Source organism: Anopheles maculipalpis, chromosome 2RL (genome assembly GCF_943734695.1).
Source record: "Anopheles maculipalpis chromosome 2RL, idAnoMacuDA_375_x, whole genome shotgun sequence".
Taxonomy (NCBI): Eukaryota; Metazoa; Arthropoda; class Insecta; order Diptera; family Culicidae; genus Anopheles; species Anopheles maculipalpis.
The window spans coordinates 14958144-14976073 of NC_064871.1; the positions used below are offsets into that span (position 1 = coordinate 14958144).

At 46.8% G+C, this 17930-nt stretch overlaps 3 protein-coding genes and 4 non-coding genes across 7 annotated transcripts; 6 read left to right on the plus strand and 1 right to left on the minus strand.

Moving 5' to 3' along the window:
• The first annotated feature begins 323 nt into the window (after positions 1-323).
• Trnai-aau (transfer RNA isoleucine (anticodon AAU)) lies at positions 324-397 on the plus strand. Its single transcript has one exon. It is a non-coding gene; the product is annotated as a tRNA-Ile (tRNA).
• A 1759-nt stretch (positions 398-2156) lies between these two features.
• Positions 2157-2230, plus strand: Trnai-aau (transfer RNA isoleucine (anticodon AAU)). The gene has a single exon. It is a non-coding gene; the product is annotated as a tRNA-Ile (tRNA).
• A 2043-nt stretch (positions 2231-4273) lies between these two features.
• LOC126558788 (putative hydroxypyruvate isomerase) lies at positions 4274-5606 on the plus strand. Its single transcript, XM_050214856.1, has 4 exons — positions 4274-4492; positions 4567-4678; positions 4984-5159; positions 5232-5606. Exons 1-4 carry the CDS (start codon positions 4285-4287, stop codon positions 5543-5545), a joined length of 810 nt encoding a protein of 269 aa, XP_050070813.1. The 5' UTR covers positions 4274-4284; the 3' UTR covers positions 5546-5606.
• Trnag-gcc (transfer RNA glycine (anticodon GCC)) lies at positions 4847-4917 on the plus strand. Its single transcript has one exon. It is a non-coding gene; the product is annotated as a tRNA-Gly (tRNA).
• Positions 5607-5752: 146 nt separating the features above from the next.
• On the plus strand, positions 5753-7222 carry LOC126557982 (gustatory and odorant receptor 22-like). Its single transcript, XM_050213911.1, has 2 exons — positions 5753-6994; positions 7087-7222. Exons 1-2 carry the CDS (start codon positions 5753-5755, stop codon positions 7201-7203), a joined length of 1359 nt encoding a protein of 452 aa, XP_050069868.1. The 3' UTR covers positions 7204-7222.
• A 1209-nt stretch (positions 7223-8431) lies between these two features.
• On the plus strand, positions 8432-8503 carry Trnam-cau (transfer RNA methionine (anticodon CAU)). The gene has a single exon. It is a non-coding gene; the product is annotated as a tRNA-Met (tRNA).
• A 3377-nt stretch (positions 8504-11880) lies between these two features.
• Positions 11881-14829, minus strand: LOC126556940 (neprilysin-4). The gene has a single exon (XM_050212516.1). It carries the CDS (start codon positions 14827-14829, stop codon positions 11881-11883), a length of 2949 nt encoding a protein of 982 aa, XP_050068473.1.
• Between the last annotated feature and the right edge of the window lie 3101 nt (positions 14830-17930).

Here is a 17930-nt window from a genome sequence, read left to right on the forward strand (position 1 = left end):
ATGTTTTTCGATTCCCTAGTGCAGCTTTAAAAGCTGACGAGCTTATCTTTTGCCACGTTTTAACGCATTTTCCACAGCGTTGTGCATAGTGAGATATGAGCCTGCTACCCGAAACCGGTTCAACCAATCAGTTCCACTTTTACGCCACTTTAACCATCTCTTGACTAGAATGAGGAAATGTTTCATAATTACATAACCGCCATATAATACTTATTTGCGTGTTAGTACTATTTGGAAAGTCCTAAACCGTCTGAAATACATTATCTTAACACTGTGTATATTGGTGTATTGTTATTAGTCTGCAGAACCCGCTCTCATGACCTGGCTCCATAGCTCAGCTGGTTAGAGCGTCGTGCTAATAACGCGAAGGTCGTGAGTTCGATCCTCTCTGGAGCCATTGCTTTCTTTTTTCATGCGGCACTGACAGCTTATGTGAATCATGAATGAGTGAGATATATTTTAGCAAACTTTTATTACAAATCATCACAAATTTCCAGATTGATACCGTTTTTTTTGCTGTGCTTATTCATTCTGTCAATAATGCAACCTTTACAGATAATTTGCATGAACAGCGTACATTCGCTTGTGTACATTGATTGGTTTTTGTTGCATTTCTTCCGGTGAAAATAAAGTTCCCTTTCTTTCCCTGCGTTGGTAATGGCAAACATATTCGCATATTGTTCATTATATCCCCAGTACACAAGCGTGTCCCCCACCATTTCCTTCGGTGCATTTTCCGACTTTTCTCTGTTGTTGCAGTTCGAGGTATTGCAGTGTTTAGATAATTCTTGGCACGCTTCACACAATCGAACGGCGAAAGGCCGGAAACACTTTGTCAAAACATAACTGGCTGGCACCAGTCTTTGTACGGAGAACGAAACAAAGTCAAGACTGTATTTCCGGTGGGGTTAAGCATAAAGTTTTCATCATCTTCATCTTCTTCCCTCTATGCCGTGTTGACAAAATGTTAAATTGATTTCTTTCACGCTTGCTCTCTCCTTCTCCCTCTCTCTCTTTCTCTCTCTCTCTCTCTTTCTCTATCATTCGGGTCCTTCATTGCATCCACCTGTGAGCGTAAGATTTCTGTTGTTAATAGACTTTCTCTCTATCGAAATTTTGTCTATTTCACGGCGAATGATTAAAATTCTTATCACACATCTTAGCCAACATGTATTACCTCTTTTCCTACGATCACCCTTTGTGCATAAGTAAACGATGTAAACAATCATTCCGTTAATGCTGAAATCCTATGCGCTACATTAAAAGACACAGCTCTAGTCTGCACCTTTTCCAGTTCCTTCTTCGTCGGTTTCATTATTTATGAATCGAAGAAATAAGCATAAAATCATCAATTTGTTTGGGTACCGTCCATAAATTTTCTTCCCGTTCAAGCTGCGGCTACCAACAGAATTGTGGAAGGTAGGCAAACAAAAAAGGTCCAACTGAGTTCCGTGTACCGGAAGAAGTATTAATACATTCGGGCCGTATATATTTTACTCAACAACGAAGAAAATTGACGAAGGGATCAGACACATGGATTGAGAAAGGTTGAATAATTACGGACGTGTTGACAAGGTTTGATGAATTAATTAATTTCTCCCCTGGGAACAGCCATAAAGCAGTGAAGAAACAAGTGTTTATATTTCAAAAGTAATGTACAGAAAAGTATCTTTCAAGTGATTCTGATATTCGAAACAAAGTGAAAACACGATTGCTATAGCTAAATATTACACCCTTATGTTGCCCTTATTCTTAGTTTCCTAGTAGTTTCCTAGAAACCCAAAATGATTATTAAAATAAGTTCTTTGCCTAAGATATTTAAAAGCATTGTCACCAAAGATTATGAGTCCTACCTCTTTTCATTTGAAGCAGTGCCTAACAAAAACAATTTCAATAATGCGTTTAAAAATAATTTAAAAATCTTCAACACTAAACAACTTAGCATAGAGCAACGTTATGCGAAGGAAAGTAAGAACTTACTTTCAAAGAGAAGGGGATGTTGCCAAGAAGAAACCAGTTTACGGTTGAGACTTGTTTCCTGCATACTGTGGCAGCTGGAACATGCGCTCCTGGTATTCGCTAGTTTATTGAAGAAACAGTGAAAATGGCTGCGCTAAAATGTGTATCAATTAGCGTGATGTTCCCTCCGGTACGCTGGCTCCATAGCTCAGCTGGTTAGAGCGTCGTGCTAATAACGCGAAGGTCGTGAGTTCGATCCTCTCTGGAGCCAAATGTAGTCTTTTTGCTGCTCTCCGCTTCCTTATTCAGATTTCCTGAATACTTAGCTTGTTTTTTATCGGGTAAATACATACAACCTGAACCTTCTAGACTGATTGATGATCCGTGGCCTGTAATTTAATTTATGTTTTCACATTATCATACCTAAATCACAAGTATATATTCATCTGGCAAGAATGCATCCACTTATGCGCTGGTACGTCGAACAAATGTCAATCTTTAATAACCCATCGCTAATTACTTCACGCATCGGCGACAGCTTTTGCGGTTGTTTGCTTGCGAATCGACAGTTCTTCTAGCTAATCTTTGGAGTTTGCAGCTATGATTGGAGGGATGTCTGCAGTACGTATGAATGCGTTTAATTTCATTTGCTGCTTTTGGTCAAACGCATTAAACAAACTATATCCAAGCAAATTATACCCAACTCCGATCTGGTCTTTCGGGGCACATTTTGCCACCGTCTTCTTCTACCAAAAACCATGGATGTTGCGTTTGTACCAATGTAACGGACGATTATCCATTTGGTTAGATCGTTTAAGGTGGGGCCGTGTTGTCCTTGTGGGTTACTTATCCATGAAAGTAATGTTTCATCGGTGTATGCATTTGCGGAACAGCAACTGCTTCTAGGGCAGATAAGACTATGAATAATGTAAGTGTACCAAACATAGTGTAACTTTACCAAGATTTATTGGAAAACCTACATCTTTTATATTTTTAAAACGATTATTAAAGCCCTTTTACTTTTAACAAACGTGCTTCTTCACCGATGTATTCCTATGCGAAAACAGCCTCATCCCTCTTCACCACATCTAGTCACCAACTATCTGGTATAATGATTCTACATTCTACAGAGATTCTCTAGCCGGCGAGGCCAGTTAGGCCATTGAAGTTCTTCTCTCCAGCGAGCCCTTGAACGGCGAGGCCCAAGGCAGCCTCCACCTCCACCCTTAGGTTAGCGATAAAAGCTGTCCTCCGCTTTGCAACTGCAACAACACGGTTCGCCGCATTCTTACCTATTGCCATAGATACCACAATCAAGTCGCCAGTGACAGTTACTCGAACCCGAATCGGATTCTGGGATTCGACCCCCAAAATCGGATCTATCCAGATTCGTTCCATGTTCCTGGATCGTATCCCAGATCGATGCAGGATTTGGAGCTGGAAATTCCCGAATAAAAGCACGGATTAGGAAGAGAATCTGGATTCTCCGACAAGGATGGGATATAGACATACTAGAGATTTGATATGAATTGAGATTTGAGATTGAGCCACATTTGTAACAAATTGTACCTCAACAGGTAGCTGTACCTCAGGTACCTTAAATGTACGTATTCACAATAATAAATTCGAACAAACTAACAAACTTCATCATCGTAGTAGCCGTCACCCTTAACGATGAAGCCGAAGGGGTGTTGATGTTATTTTTAAACGAAATGAACCTCATCTTCAACCCCTCCTGCATTTGCAACATGTTCATTCGGATAAATTGAAGCGTGATACAAATGAATTGCAAATGCTTCCGTGAACCTAGGGTTGGGGCTATCATTCAAGCGTAATACGACATACATACATAGCATAACACAATTATAAATAACATAATTTCAAACGATTGCTATGCTATGCTTATTTTTGATTCAGCATGCAATAATTTATCTAATGCAATATATATTTGATATAAAAAAAAACTTATGCACTCCAGGAACAAAACAAAAAACGCTTGCCAACCTACCCCCACAGACCAGGGTTCACTCATATGTCAAACACAGCTGACTAACATTAAACCCCACAACTCTACTGTGCCACCTACAGAAGTAACGCGGTTTTGGTTGGCTCTGCGGTTTTACAATCAAGTTTTTTTTTTTTTAAAGAAACCAACAAGAGGTTAATTAATTTCACGAACTGTTGAGCAGTTGATTGACAGATAGCATAACAAAAGTGGTGGTAATTTTTTTTTTGGTGCAGTTCAAAATTATCATCCACTGATAAGGGTGACAAAGGGTGGTTGTGTTGCGGTTCTGTGCTCTGTGCGAAAAAAAAGTGCGTGCGATGACAGGAATGGCGCTAAGATTTTGTGCGAATTTGAATTTCATGTTCCTTGAAGCTGGTCCGTTGCTGGATCGGTATCGTGCGGCCAAATTGGCCGGTTTCGATGCCGTTGAGGGGCCGTTTCCATCGAACGATGTTACGCTAGAAACGCTGGTAGCGGTACAGAAAGAGACTGAATTGAAACAAATTCTTATGAATATAGCGTTGGGTAGGTGTGCTTGGCACGAGGATGGGAGCAGCATAATTTGGGCATATTTTTAAAATGTGTGTCGTTTTTGCTAGGCGATCAACCGGGGGGTCAGTTTGGATGTGCTGCCCTGCCTGGCTGGGAGACGGAGTTTATGGCAAATCTGGAACGTACGGTTGAATATGCCAAGGCGCTTGGATGTGGGAAGTAAGTAGAGCCCGAGAGATAGTAGTGTTTGTATTTGCATTCTGTTTGGCATTGCACTGGTGGCGGATGATAACAAGGGGTGACTTTGATTGAAGTGCATAGCCACTTAAAAAGGGGTTAGTTTAGCTATGCACACCAGTAGAGTGTAGATTGCTCTCCTCGTACGAAGCATCGGTGGTTCAGTGGTAGAATGCTCGCCTGCCACGCGGGCGGCCCGGGTTCGATTCCCGGCCGATGCAACTCTTGGCTTCTTTTTTCCCTTACTTGTAACAAACACGTATTTTTTGTGAATCCTTCCACGACAGAATACACATAATGGCGGGCAAATTGGACGAACCACCAACAGCAATTCACGATAGAACCTACCTTGCCAATCTTCGTGCCGCTGCACCTGTTCTTGAGCAAAACAACATCGTCGGTGTGATCGAACCCATCAACAAGTATGCCGTGCCCGGGTATTACCTTTCATGTTACGATAAGGGTAAGTAGCTTTTCCCCCGCTCTGTACCAACAAAAATAAATATTTTTACCAATTTTCCCATCACTTGTCCAGCGGTCCAGATGATCACTTCCGTTGGCAGTCCAAACGTGAAACTAATGCTAGACATCTACCACGCGCAACACATTCGAGGCGACATCACGAACAGCATCCGTACGCTGGCGTCTTACATCGGTCACGTACAGCTCGCCCAGGTACCGGGCCGTAACGAGCCGAACAGTGAGGGCGAACTAAACTTCCGTTACGTGCTGCAGGTGTTGGCGACCGAGGGCCGATACGCCGATGGATGGGTTGGGTGCGAGTATCGTCCGGTGGCCGGCACAGTCGAAGGACTTCGCTGGTTGCGTGACTTTGGCTACTGGCAGTGACTTTCGGACTGGTCGGGTAAGGGTCAAGCGTTGTCAACATTATGCATAAGAAATGTGAGCAAATAGATCCGGGTACTTTGGGGTAAAGCGTGTTTCATTATTAAACGATTAAGCTGCGGTATATAAAGGAAGAATGTCTCGGGAGCCAGGCGAAATGATAGTCACTCGGACACTGTACAAATCGCAGCACAGGCCACCGCAAGGATTATGGTTATCAAGGAAAGTGAGTTCGATGATTCGCTTGGGTACGCGTTGCTGCGCCGTGAAATGGGCGCCGTCTGGGATACGTCCAAGGACGAGCGGATGATCAACGGTACCATGGATCCGGAGTTGATACAGCGTGCCAAAGAGCGGGCCATCCGAGCTCAGCTTAACTCGGCCGATGGTGATACGTGCGAAACGCACGACCAGTTCTATCGCGACCACAAGCTACTGCTGGTCCTGTTCCGTGGGCTGGCGGTGATGCCGATTACACGCTCCGTGCCGGGCCGTATCACGTTCAGCTGGCGTTCGGCTGCATCCATCTATGCGTTCTGCTTCTATATCGTGTCCACCGTGATCGTGCTGGTGGTCGGGTACGAACGTATCAAAGTGTTCCAGACGACGACCAAGTTCGACGAATACATCTACGGCATACTGTTTGTCATCTTTCTCGTACCACACTTCTGGATACCGTTCGTCGGCTGGGGTGTAGCGGGCCAGGTCGCTATCTACAAGACGATGTGGGGTGCGTTCCAGGTGCGATATTACCGCGTGACGGGCACTTCGTTGCAGTTCCCGCATCTGAAGATGCTGATCGTTTTCTTCTCGATCGGGTGTCTCGTGTGTGCGATCGTGTTTCTGCTTTCGCTCAGCTTTCTGCTGGAAGGATTTGCCCTGTGGCACACGTCCGCCTACTATCACATCATCACGATGCTCAACATGAACAGTGCGCTGTGGTACATCAACAGCCGGGGCATTCGGGTGGCCTCCTCTAGCTTGTCGCGCTGCTTCCGACAGGACGTGGCAATCGAGTGTACCGCTGCGATGATTTCGCGGTATCGCTTCCTGTGGTTGAACTTGAGCGAACTGCTGCAGGCACTCGGGAACGCTTATGCCCGCACCTACTCCACCTACTGTTTGTTCATGTTCGTCAACATCACCGTTGCGATCTATGGCGCACTGTCGGAGATTATTGACCACGGGTTTGGGTTTTCGTTCAAGGAGATTGGTTTGATCGTTGACACGGTGTACTGCTCCACGCTGCTGTTTATCTTCTGCGACTGCTCGCACAATGCAACGCTGCAGGTGGCGCAAGGTGTGCAAGACACGCTGCTCAGCATCAATCTGCTGAAGGTGGACCAACCGACGCAGAAGGAGATCGATTTGTTCATACAGGCGATCGAGATGAATCCGGCTATCGTGAGTCTCAAAGGATACGCGGAAGTTAATCGGGAACTGCTCACCTCGGTAAGCATATGGGGATATATGGGGTCATATGGGGGGTGTTTGGTGATTGCAGCTATTTTTGACGGGACGTGTCTGTATTGTTTCGCTTACAGAGTATCGCTACGATCGCCATCTACTTGATCGTGTTGTTGCAATTTAAACTGTCGCTCATCTCACAACAAATTCCAGCGGAAATTATCGAAAATGTTAAACTTTTGCAAAAGCAGTAAGACCGATAACTCGTCCCAATTGCTTGTTGGTGATATATTTTTGACATAGTTTGAAATTCAGCAGTCGCAAACTAAATGTCTGAAGTTGTACATGACTTATTTTGTAATTTATCATATTTTATTCCCATACGATGCACGTAAGATGAAAACCTAATAAAAGCCATATGCCAACAGCACCTTCAACACAGTCTAAACTGCATTATCACACTTTGTACCACGAATGGCAATTGCTGGATCCTGTCGCCACAACCTAAAATTGTACTCACTCTCATTCAGACGCGAATAGATCCATACTGGCAGACTGTTTGTCAACACCCACAGCACACCTTCGGAGTCACTCGTCAAATCAGTCGGATAGATAAGTTCCCGATTGTCTAGATGCACTACCGCGTGATTGTCCGCGCCGAAGATCTGATTTGTGTTCCAGCATCCGATAGAGTTTCGGTTTACCTCGGCATAGAACAGGACCCCGGTACCAGGATCGTAATGATGCATGGTAGACTGCGTATTAGGACCTCGTTCACCCAACGCCTCAAACAGACCATCATAGTATCCAGACTGTGCGATTCTCCTGTTCTGCACACTTGTAAACGTCCCGAACTCGGTCGTACTAACGATCCTACGCAAACGATGTATGATTAAACGACTACATATAATTGTCCCGCAAACGGCACACATGCAAACTGTTTCGTCCCAGACTTTTTTTAACGGATATTCATATATTTTTGGGAAAAAAACATTCATTTTCTTTTTACAATAACGCAATACCTTCTATAGATGGGTACAAATTGTGCTGTAGTAAGTTAGAAAGAATGAAGTTACATGTATTTATATATTTTTTCATCTTTTTAAAACACATTATTAATAAGGTTTTTATAAATGGTGAAAGTTACGAGGTGTAACTTTGATGTTACATTGGGGAACATTTTAATCGGTATAAATAACGGTGTAAAATTTCGTTTGAAAAACCTTTTTTTTTTCAAATGATAACAATATAAAAAATAAATGGAAAAACATCAGAAAAAAGTACGAGGTGAAAGGGAAAAAACATTTGATAAATCGTAGAAGAAAATACCTAGGGGCGTTCACAAAAATATGCGGGAAAGCATAAAAAATGTCGTCAATAAATCTAAGAAAAAGCATAATCTTCGTGATACGTTGTGCGCATGAACACAATAGATTGTTGATTTGTTTATATTATGCTTTGAACTTTAAATCGTACAACAAGAGCAGAGTGGCGCAGTGGAAGCGTGCTGGGCCCATAACCCAGAGGTCCGTAGATCGAAACTACGTTCTGCTATCGTGAAACTTTTTTTTCACACCACATCCCCCCTTTTGTTTTCGTTATTTTTGCCGCCACCATATATTGCTTGTCTTATTTTGACTTTACGGTCCAATAGTGTTCCTAAAAGTATGTTGATGTCTAGTGTGTAACACTATTTTTATGTCGAGTGCAACGCAAGTCCATTGATTTGCGAATTATATCCTTCCATACTGCTTATTCAAGCACATCCATTAATCATCTTGCGTGTAAGTTTATTGACCGCACAGATCGGGCCATTGCACCATTGCGACTAAAATCATCGCAAATGTCCATTAGCGTTTGCGATCACATCAAACTTGTTAGCTTTCCTTCACTACAGACTTTCAAGTAAAAGGTCCGCTTCCTCCAGCGAAGAATCCGTTGATCTAAGCTCATTTCGAAACAACACCAATCAAACCGTGGTAAAGCATTGTTGATGAAGATTTATGATGCACTATGATGTCGGTCAAAATCCGGTCTAACCAACGACCGTGAGAACGTCATTTTATTAGGATTGGCTTCCCCATATCCTTTTTGGCAATTCTGCAGTGAAAAGACAATCGAGTGCCAGCACAAATCGTCGAAGCATTCAAGCAGAAATGTTCAACGACGAGTTGGATAAGCTGCTGGAGGCTTACGACCATTACGGAAAGGGTAAGAATGCAAAGCTGCACAAACAGAACGAAAACATTTGCCAACTAACGGGACGTGATTGTCTCTCGGTAATGTATACATTATCACCTTGCTTACCAGTAGAAGGCGGTTGAAGAAGGCGGAAACGTTACCACTATTACGCGTACTCTGGCGACCATAACCGTTTATGTCGTGGGTATAAAACATCCCCAAACATTCCTATATTACCCGGTGGTATTTTTCACCGTAGAAGCTACAGCTGGTTCCGTAAATGTATCTTCACTACCTGTATTACGGTAATACCGACGGACTCCCTAAAGGTACTGCTGTTGCCATCCTGCTGACAATCCTTCCCATCTAGGGTTTGTTCAACGTTTAAGGTAACTGCGCGCGAAGGTGGTAGTCGGAACCAACGTCCCCCGAACCTCACACACTGCACACGTTTTGATCGTTACATCCATTGTTGTTAAACGGCACACACAAACACACAAGCTCTACTGGTTCCTTCCGCCATTACGATGTTTTCCATTTCCGAATGTCAAACACCACGGGGTTTTGCCGGCAGGTGCCGTGTTGCTCTTCCACCAAAGGGATTGTTCTTTGTGGGTTCGGTGTATTTCATTTCCAGCCATCCCCCCAACACTGTTTAATATTCTAATTCCAGAACCATCGGCGTTTGTTTCCTGTTTGTACTTCCTCCCGCACAAACCGCTGCGGTACAGCCAATGTCCGCGGTCCCTTATCTTATCGTTTGATGTCCAGTTTGCTAGTGCCATTGTGTGTTGGGGACGTTGGTACTAAGTGTGGCGTAGAATTGCTCGTAGAGGATGCATAATTAGGGATTTGGTTCAGTATGCATAAGGATGCACTTTTGACAGGTACACAAAGTTGGGAGAGAGCCCAATGACCCTTCATTTGAATTCGTTGGAGTGGCCTGTTATGGTGACTCCTTTTTTGGGAAATTAATTCGCAAAAAAATCATGTATACTATTGTTTCTCAAGAACGCTTCCGGGTAAATATGGTACAAACTAATGCTTGAGTTGTGTAACTTCAAATTTTTTTTAGTTTTCAATTTCGTTTGATCGTCAGAATTAATAGTCCTAATTCAATAACCCTCGATATTTGCAATCCGATCATCACGTCCGACATTCAGATCTAGACGTTCTAGACGAATTGAGATATGTGTAAGTAATCGTCTGCATCCAACCCCTTTTGGAAATTGGGTGACTACGAGAACGACTTGTTGCTCTTTTCAACGTCGGCCATTTATCACTTGTTCGGTAAGAATTTAATCACCCAAACACGCAACTCCGCCTCGTACGAGGGAAGTCAAAACTCCTCGAGAACGTGCAACATTATGGGCTAGAAAGTGAGTGCAACGTCGCCTACTAGTAGCACTTCCGTTATTTTCTGAGTCTCAAATGCTGACCGTTGTCTAAAATTAGACCAACATTTCGATCGAAAGTTAAGCAACCACCACCGATGCGTACACAGATGCAACTGCCGGTGACCGGTTCGTTGCTTCCGCAAGCGCGGTTTGTTGCCATCTAGCACGGCTAGCCTGGCGGGGGGATGCAGTGTGGTTAAACTATTTGTTAACACCCTCGGCCATCTTCGGCATGGACCGGGCAAAACACTAATGGTTGGACGTGAATTCCGTCGTGTGCATCCGGTCTGCGCGCTTCAGCGTACACAGCGACGGCTAAGGTTGACACACTACTAAGGTCCACAGCGGGTTCACGTGTACGCACAATTTTTTGGAGGTTATTTCTGGACATCGGTAAGCAGCTTGCCGCGTGGAGCAAGTTGCAATGGAGTGGAATAAATTCCCTCGTGCGTCTCCCTGTGACCATGCGCCATGTGGGCATCCCTAGAGCGAAACGTCTCGTTGGAATGTAGCTCATCGCTGGTGTAACTGCTTCCTGAACGGTGATACCTCAATGCTTGCAAATCGATCGAAGGGAATAGTGATATTCACATACAGCTGCCGAGTACCATTTCCGAAGTTTGTAAGTTTAACTGTTGCTTTATTTCATGAATTGAGATGTGAAAGGCATTTCTACTTGTCATGTTTAGCGGTTCAGGTACTTAAGACGAACTGTAAATATTAGAGCGGCACAGTTTAGTTGCTGTCAGTGTGAGGAAATGCTTCACGGGAGTCTTTAGCATAACAAAAAAAAAAATCGTAACAGGATGTACGAGCTCGTACACGATGCATGGCGATAACTTTATAAATCTCATCCGCACAATCTGTCGACAAGGTGTGCCTAATTTAATCGCTTAACCATCCGGGCTGATCTTGCTGAACCTGGCTTCTTCTGATGCGCGGAGTTGTTGAAAACCACGCTCGGGAAACGATTCGACCTCGGCGAAATTGATCTACGGCAGATAAATTGGATAACAGTCGCGTGCGGGTAACGGGAAAGGGGGTGAGCAAGATGTCATCCGGGGGAAACCGTTCGAGTGAATCCCCTTCCGACGGGGTTTGGAATTGATTTCAATTAAATAGTGACTTATAGTGACGATGGCAAGCGGTAGCTTCTTCGCTTACTGTTCAGCACGGTGGCAAGTGTATCCATGCGCGTAGCAGCACGTTCGATCGTAACGTATCACGCAACATCGTTACCGGATCTGTTCACTGATATGCTATCCTGCCTACTGATCGTCTAATATCTATTGATATACCCCGGTCTCGATTAAATAGGACTTATTTACAATGCGCACTGATGCACCCTGTTACCTACCAAACGCTACACTTGTCGGCCGGATTCATGAAGCTGCCGACCGGGCAGTTATATTCGCGCGCAAAATCCTCCGAATTGGACAGCGTACCTATCACCCGGAACCGTCCCGGACTGTGGACCGCTGTTTTGAGTTTGTTACGGGTCGCTTCCGGGCGCATCGCACCGCACCAAATCTGTGCAAAGTTAAGAAAAAAGAGCTGCGTCCGTGTGACGTTAAGGCCGGGTAGCGATTCCGCCTCCAGCACGCGCCGGTCCGTTTGTGCCGCGAGCCATTTGTTGTAGGCAAGGAAGGCCTGCTTGATGCCACCGTTGTCGGCAATATTTTCGCCCTGCGTATTTTCGCCATCCAGCTGCACGCCGACCTCGTCGATCGTGTACCGGCTGTACTGCTGCACCAGACAGGCAGCCCGCTCGTGGAACGCTTCGATCGCTTGATCGCTCCACCAGCGGTACAGATTGCCGTCGCGATCAAACAACCGGCCCTTGTCGTCGAACCCGTGCGTCAGCTCGTGCCCGATGACGACCCCTATGCCACCGTAGTTGATCGCCTTCGGCAGATGGCGGTGGTAAAATGGTGGCTGCAGGATGCCGGCCGGAAACATGATCTGGTTCTTGTTTCGGCTGTAGTACGCGTTGACAACGGCCGGCGCCGTATGCCAGGTTGTTTTATTCACCGGCTGACCGAGCTTCTCCTGATCGGTGCGCCTGATGTGGCTGAGCACGTTCAGCGTGTTCTCAAAGTATCGGTCCGGGTGGATCGCCAGCGTGGCGTACCGTTCGTTCAGCTGGCTTGTGTCGAGTATGAAGTCCGGATAGCCAATGCGCAAGGACATTGCGTTCACCTTCTGCTCGGCTAGCCGCCGCGTTGGCGCATCGATCCAGCTCGTTCGGTCGAGCAGTTCGCGGAACGCTTCCTGCAGCTCGTGCGTCATCGTGAGCGTGTCCCGCTTGCTGTTCTCGTCAAAGTAGCGCCGGACGAACATTGCACCCACCGCCATGCCCATGTTGGCGTTCACCTGCGTGACGCAGTTCTTCCAGCGCGGTGGGTTCCGCTCGCGGCCGAACAGGGCGTTCGAGAAGCGCTGCTTCGCACCGAGAAAGCGATCGTCCAGGTTGTTGATGCGGTGCCGCACGAAGCGCCACAGCAGATAGTTGGCCACGATGCGTGGCTCCGTCTGATTGAGCAGCTCGACCAGCTCACGCATATAGCCCATCGCAAACATGACGACAAAGTCGGACCCATTGACTGGCCGTTCGGTGACGATCGTTAGGTAGCGCGTCCAGTCGATTTCCGGCACCTCGTCGTGCAGCTGCTCCAGTATCAGTTTGCGGTACAGCGTTGACACGTTGTTACGCTCCTCCGGTGTGCTGGTGATGTTGGCCAGCTGCGTCTCGAAGTCAATCATCTCGTCCGTAGCCTGCCGCGCCGGTTCCGACGGCACACCGAGCAATCCAATCACCTCCACCATAAACTGTCGGTACGCTTCGAGATACTTGCGATTGCCTGGCTGCAGGTAGTAGTCACGCGTCGGCAGTCCTAGCGAAGTTTGATCGAACTGCACGATGTTCTCGTCCGAGTTCTTAATATCCGGCCCGACCCACTCGACGATCAGTACGTCGTTGTTGTATCGCCGCAGTGCTGCCGTGAGGTTGAGCCAATCGAAGTTGGTCTCATCCCAGGTGTTCGGTTCGAGCACCGGCCAACCGCCGAGACTGTGCAGCAGTGTGCGCAACGGTTCCAGCCCTCGCTGCTCAATTAGCTCGTAGTTCATGCACGACACGAACAGATGACGCGCCTTCATTTCCGCATCATCGTTGATAAGTAGTTCACGCTTGCGGACGCGCTTTACTTGCGCCGAGCGTATGATAAGCTTGTTTTGCACAGCACGCCGGGAACGGTTCCGTTCGGCACGGCCACGCTTTCGTACGCGGTGCAATGTTTCTGCGGATGTGATCGTGGCTTGCGGCAGATCGGTCGTACCCGCCACAGTAACCGTGGCTGCTGTAGTAGTGGTTGCAGCCTTTTTCGTAACCGGTGGTGATCGCACGGTGGACAGTGCATTTTCCACCTCGTGCAGGCCCGCCGGTTCACCCTCGAGCAGCAGGTTTTTCAGCACCAGATCGAGACTCTCGCGCAACAGCTCGAATGTGTCTAGTGCCGCCTTGTCTTTCGGTATCGGATTAACACGATCCCAGTTGCCGCAAGCGAACTGGTAGAAGTCATCACACGGATCCGCCTGCGGATCCATATACTGCTTCATGATCTGAACCTGGGCGGCCCGTACACTAGCCGGACTGCTTCTGTCATCGTTGATCCAGGCAAGTGACCTTCGTACCCGCCGCCGCTCGTCGGCCCCATCGTCAACTGGCGGCGATCGTTGCGGATGGTTTTTAAGCGGCTCGGTTAAGCAATCCGCTGGCAGGATATGCCGCTCGGAAGGTATGAAGGAAGTCCGCACGATGCCCCGCAGCAGTCCTCGATCTTCCGTATCGATACTTTCGCTGGGCCCTTTCTCGGGTATTGGCTGGCAGCGCCGTTCAACATCCCCGGACTGTTCCGCCCAATCGATCTCCTCTGGCAGGTGGTTGGCCGCAAGCTGCTCCTCGGTAAAGTATCCAATCTCACCGCATCCACCGAGGATGGTCCTCGGGTCAGCCTGCTGGCTACTGAGTCTAGCTGATCCAACCACCTGAAACCGAGATAACAGCAGAAACAGCAAACCGATCGGAAGCATCGCCGCTGGTATAACGAACAGGATCTTCACGAACCTATACCCTGGGCACCAGTGCAGGCGGCCGGTACGCTCGTCGATGCCAAGTGTGCAGCCGCCGCTATCTGCACTGCTGTCGGGGATGGGCGAACGCATCACCACTCCGCCCTTCTCGTGCGTGGTAGTCGACGTATCCGTTGCACTTTTGATGCCGCTGCTAGCGTGACACCTCATTGCCACTGCCTATTTGCACATTTGGGGTCTGGACAGCTAAATACTGGACCCATACACAAGAGAGCGCAAGCGACCACGACGTGGCACACACATGCACACACACACGCACACACGGCTTCCTTTTTTCCTGCTTCCGTTTGCTACGCTTTCTTTTCTAGAAACTTTTTTCAAACGAACAACGATTTCGTGAAATAAATTACTGAGTATTTGAGTGGCACCGCCCTGCTGGTGGTATTCTCCAACTTCCGACACACATTCGGGGAACTTCTGGCAAGCGTGAAACGAATGCGTCAGCACTCACTCGCTATCTCGTTGCAATTGACGCCGATTAACGGCCCCGGGCACCTGTTTTGCCTGTGCGATACGGTCACGCATGTGATAGTGCTGTTCTCCAGAATTATAATACGCTCTGGAATAATTGTGAGTGCTCGTGATCCTCTCTGACAGGGAGATGACTGTTCTGTTTGCTGCTGCTTACTGCTACTGGAGCTCCGCTGGAGAGATGATGTGGTCTCGGATGCTGTGGTTTGTGTTGGTGTGGTCCGGGATAGCACCACAGCTGAGGGCGATCCAACAAACGAAGGGAGCAATAATATCAACAATCCCACAATAACAAACACTTTGCCTGCCCGGCAGAGACCAGTACAGTATATGGGCTGACGATGATGGGGCTGACACGAGGATTGCGAAGATCGGCCACATCGGCCACGCGTACATGAGGGTGTGGATGATATGATTTGAATGATCAGTTTGAATCATTTGAAACCGTACATTTTCGTTGCTGTTTTGGGTTTCGCTGGCTTTGCGTTTCAAACGATCTGAAATTTGAAATTAAATCGGCAACGTACTTGTTTCTGTGTCGAAAAAGCCGTTTGCGAATCTTGGCACAGAGACAAACAGGCAACTGCGAACGGTGGAAGTGTGTTTTGTCGAAATCCTCTACGGTTTCAGCACCAACACAGCAGCTCACACTGTATCCCGATGCAGCCTGAAATGTGATGGAACCCCGTTTCTGATTGCCCATCCGTTGGTCGTTTTGCGCTTCGCGTTGTGGTTTGATTGAGACTAATTTAAATCAATTTCAAAGCAACATTCGCCAACAATGACGCCCGTTTGGCTGTAGTGAGCAGCGTTTTTTTTTTTTTGCACTGGATGGAGTGTTGAAGTCAAAATGATGATAACGTGTCAGCAGACGCGTGTTTCCTATCACATCCTATACGAAACAGTCGTCACAGGTTAGGTTTAAAAATGGTAATTAAAAATATGTAACAAGTGACAAAGATCCTTGGAAATCAACTAGAAATCAGATCAGTGGGTCGATGGAGGGGTGAGGGGGGTGGGAGGGGTGAATAATTATATCTTCCCCAGGATTACACGTCTGTGCGTTGCGTGGCATGTTCCATTTCTTCAAAACAGACAACCCATTCCCACTAGATTCAGCCAATAGAAAGAAAGGAGCGAGCTTTATATTGCTTGCTCGACTATCACTTGGTACACATTGACAGCAGTTCTGTATGGTGCAGTGGCTAAGGCAATCCGAGTGACCCTCGGATGGCTCGAGTTCAACTCCCATGCGGGTACTGTTTTGTTTTTCATTTATTTCGCAATGACGGCCAAGCCGTCATGCACCTTATCCCGGGTGAGTTCGGTTTTGGATGTTGTTGCTGCCAGGTATGGTTCTAAAGTTGTTCTCTCTATGTCTGCGAAGGGTTTTGTCGCGTCTTTCCCAGGATTACACGTCTGTGCGTTGCGTGGCATGTTCCATTTCTTCAAAACAGACAACCCATTCCCACTAGATGCAGCCAATAGAAAGAAAGGAGCGAGCTTTATATTGCTTGCTCGACTATCACTTCGTACACATTGACAGCAGTTCTGTATGGTGCAGTGGCTAAGGCAATCCGAGTGACCCTCGGATGATGGCTCGAGTTCAACTCCCGTGCGGGTACTGTTTTGTTTTTCATTTATTTCGCAATGACGGCCAAGCCGTCATGCACCTTATCCCGGGTGAGTTCGGTTTTGGATGTTGTTGCTGCCAGGTATGGTTCTAAAGTTGTTCTCTCTATGTCTGCGAAGGGTTTTGTCGCGTCTTTCCCAGGATTACACGTCTGTGCGTTGCGTGGCATGTTCCATTTCTTCAAAACAGACAACCCATTCCCACTAGATGCAGCCAATAGAAAGAAAGGAGCGAGCTTTATATTGCTTGCTCGACTATCACTTCGTACACATTGACAGCAGTTCTGTATGGTGCAGTGGCTAAGGCAATCCGAGTGACCCTCGGATGGCTCGAGTTCAACTCCCATTCGGGTACTGTTTTGTTTTTCATTTATTTCGCAATGACGGCCAAGCCGTCATGCACCTTATCCCGGGTGAGTTCGGTTTTGGATGTTGTTGCTGCTAGGTATGGTTCTAAAGTTGTTCTCTCTATGTCTGCGAAGGGTTTTGTCGCGTCTTTCCCAGGATTACACGTCTGTGCGTTGCGTGGCATGTTCCATTTCTTCAAAACAGACAACCCATTCCCACTAGATGCAGCCAATAGAAAGAAAGGAGCGAGCTTTATATTGCTTGCTCGACTATCACTTCGTACACATTGACAGCAGTTCTGTATGGTGCAGTGGCTAAGGCAATCCGAGTGACCCTCGGATGGCTCGAGTTCAACTCCCATTCGGGTACTGTTTTGTTTTTCATTTATTTCGCAATGACGGCCAAGCCGTCATGCACCTTATCCCGGGTGAGTTCGGTTTTGGATGTTGTTGCTGCCAGGTATGGTTCTAAAGTTGTTCTCTCTATGTCTGCGAAGGGTTTTGTCGCGTCTTTCCCAGGATTACACGTCTGTGCGTTGCGTGGCATGTTCCATTTCTTCAAAACAGACAACCCATTCCCACTAGATGCAGCCAATAGAAAGAAAGGAGCGAGCTTTATATTGCTTGCTCGACTATCACTTCGTACACATTGACAGCAGTTCTGTATGGTGCAGTGGCTAAGGCAATCCGAGTGACCCTCGGATGGCTCGAGTTCAACTCCCATGCGGGTACTGTTTTGTTTTTCATTTATTTCGCAATGACGGCCAAGCCGTCATGCACCTTATCCAGGGTGAGTTCGGT

What these genes read in the sequence shown, in the direction of transcription:
- LOC126558788 (XM_050214856.1), top strand. Translation starts at nt 4,285, where the DNA reads ATGACAGGAATGGCGCTAAGATTTTGTGCGAATTTGAATTTCATGTTC. An exon ending in TCTTATGAATATAGCGTTGG is followed by an intron (nt 4,493 to 4,566) that starts GTAGGTGTGCTT and finishes CGTTTTTGCTAG; the next exon opens with GCGATCAACCGGGGGGTCAG. An exon ending in CCTTTCATGTTACGATAAGG is followed by an intron (nt 5,160 to 5,231) that starts GTAAGTAGCTTT and finishes TCACTTGTCCAG; the next exon opens with CGGTCCAGATGATCACTTCC.
- LOC126557982 (XM_050213911.1), top strand. Translation starts at nt 5,753, where the DNA reads ATGGTTATCAAGGAAAGTGAGTTCGATGATTCGCTTGGGTACGCGTTG. An exon ending in ATCGGGAACTGCTCACCTCG is followed by an intron (nt 6,995 to 7,086) that starts GTAAGCATATGG and finishes TTTCGCTTACAG; the next exon opens with AGTATCGCTACGATCGCCAT.
- LOC126556940 (XM_050212516.1), bottom strand. Translation starts at nt 14,829, where the DNA reads ATGAGGTGTCACGCTAGCAGCGGCATCAAAAGTGCAACGGATACGTCG.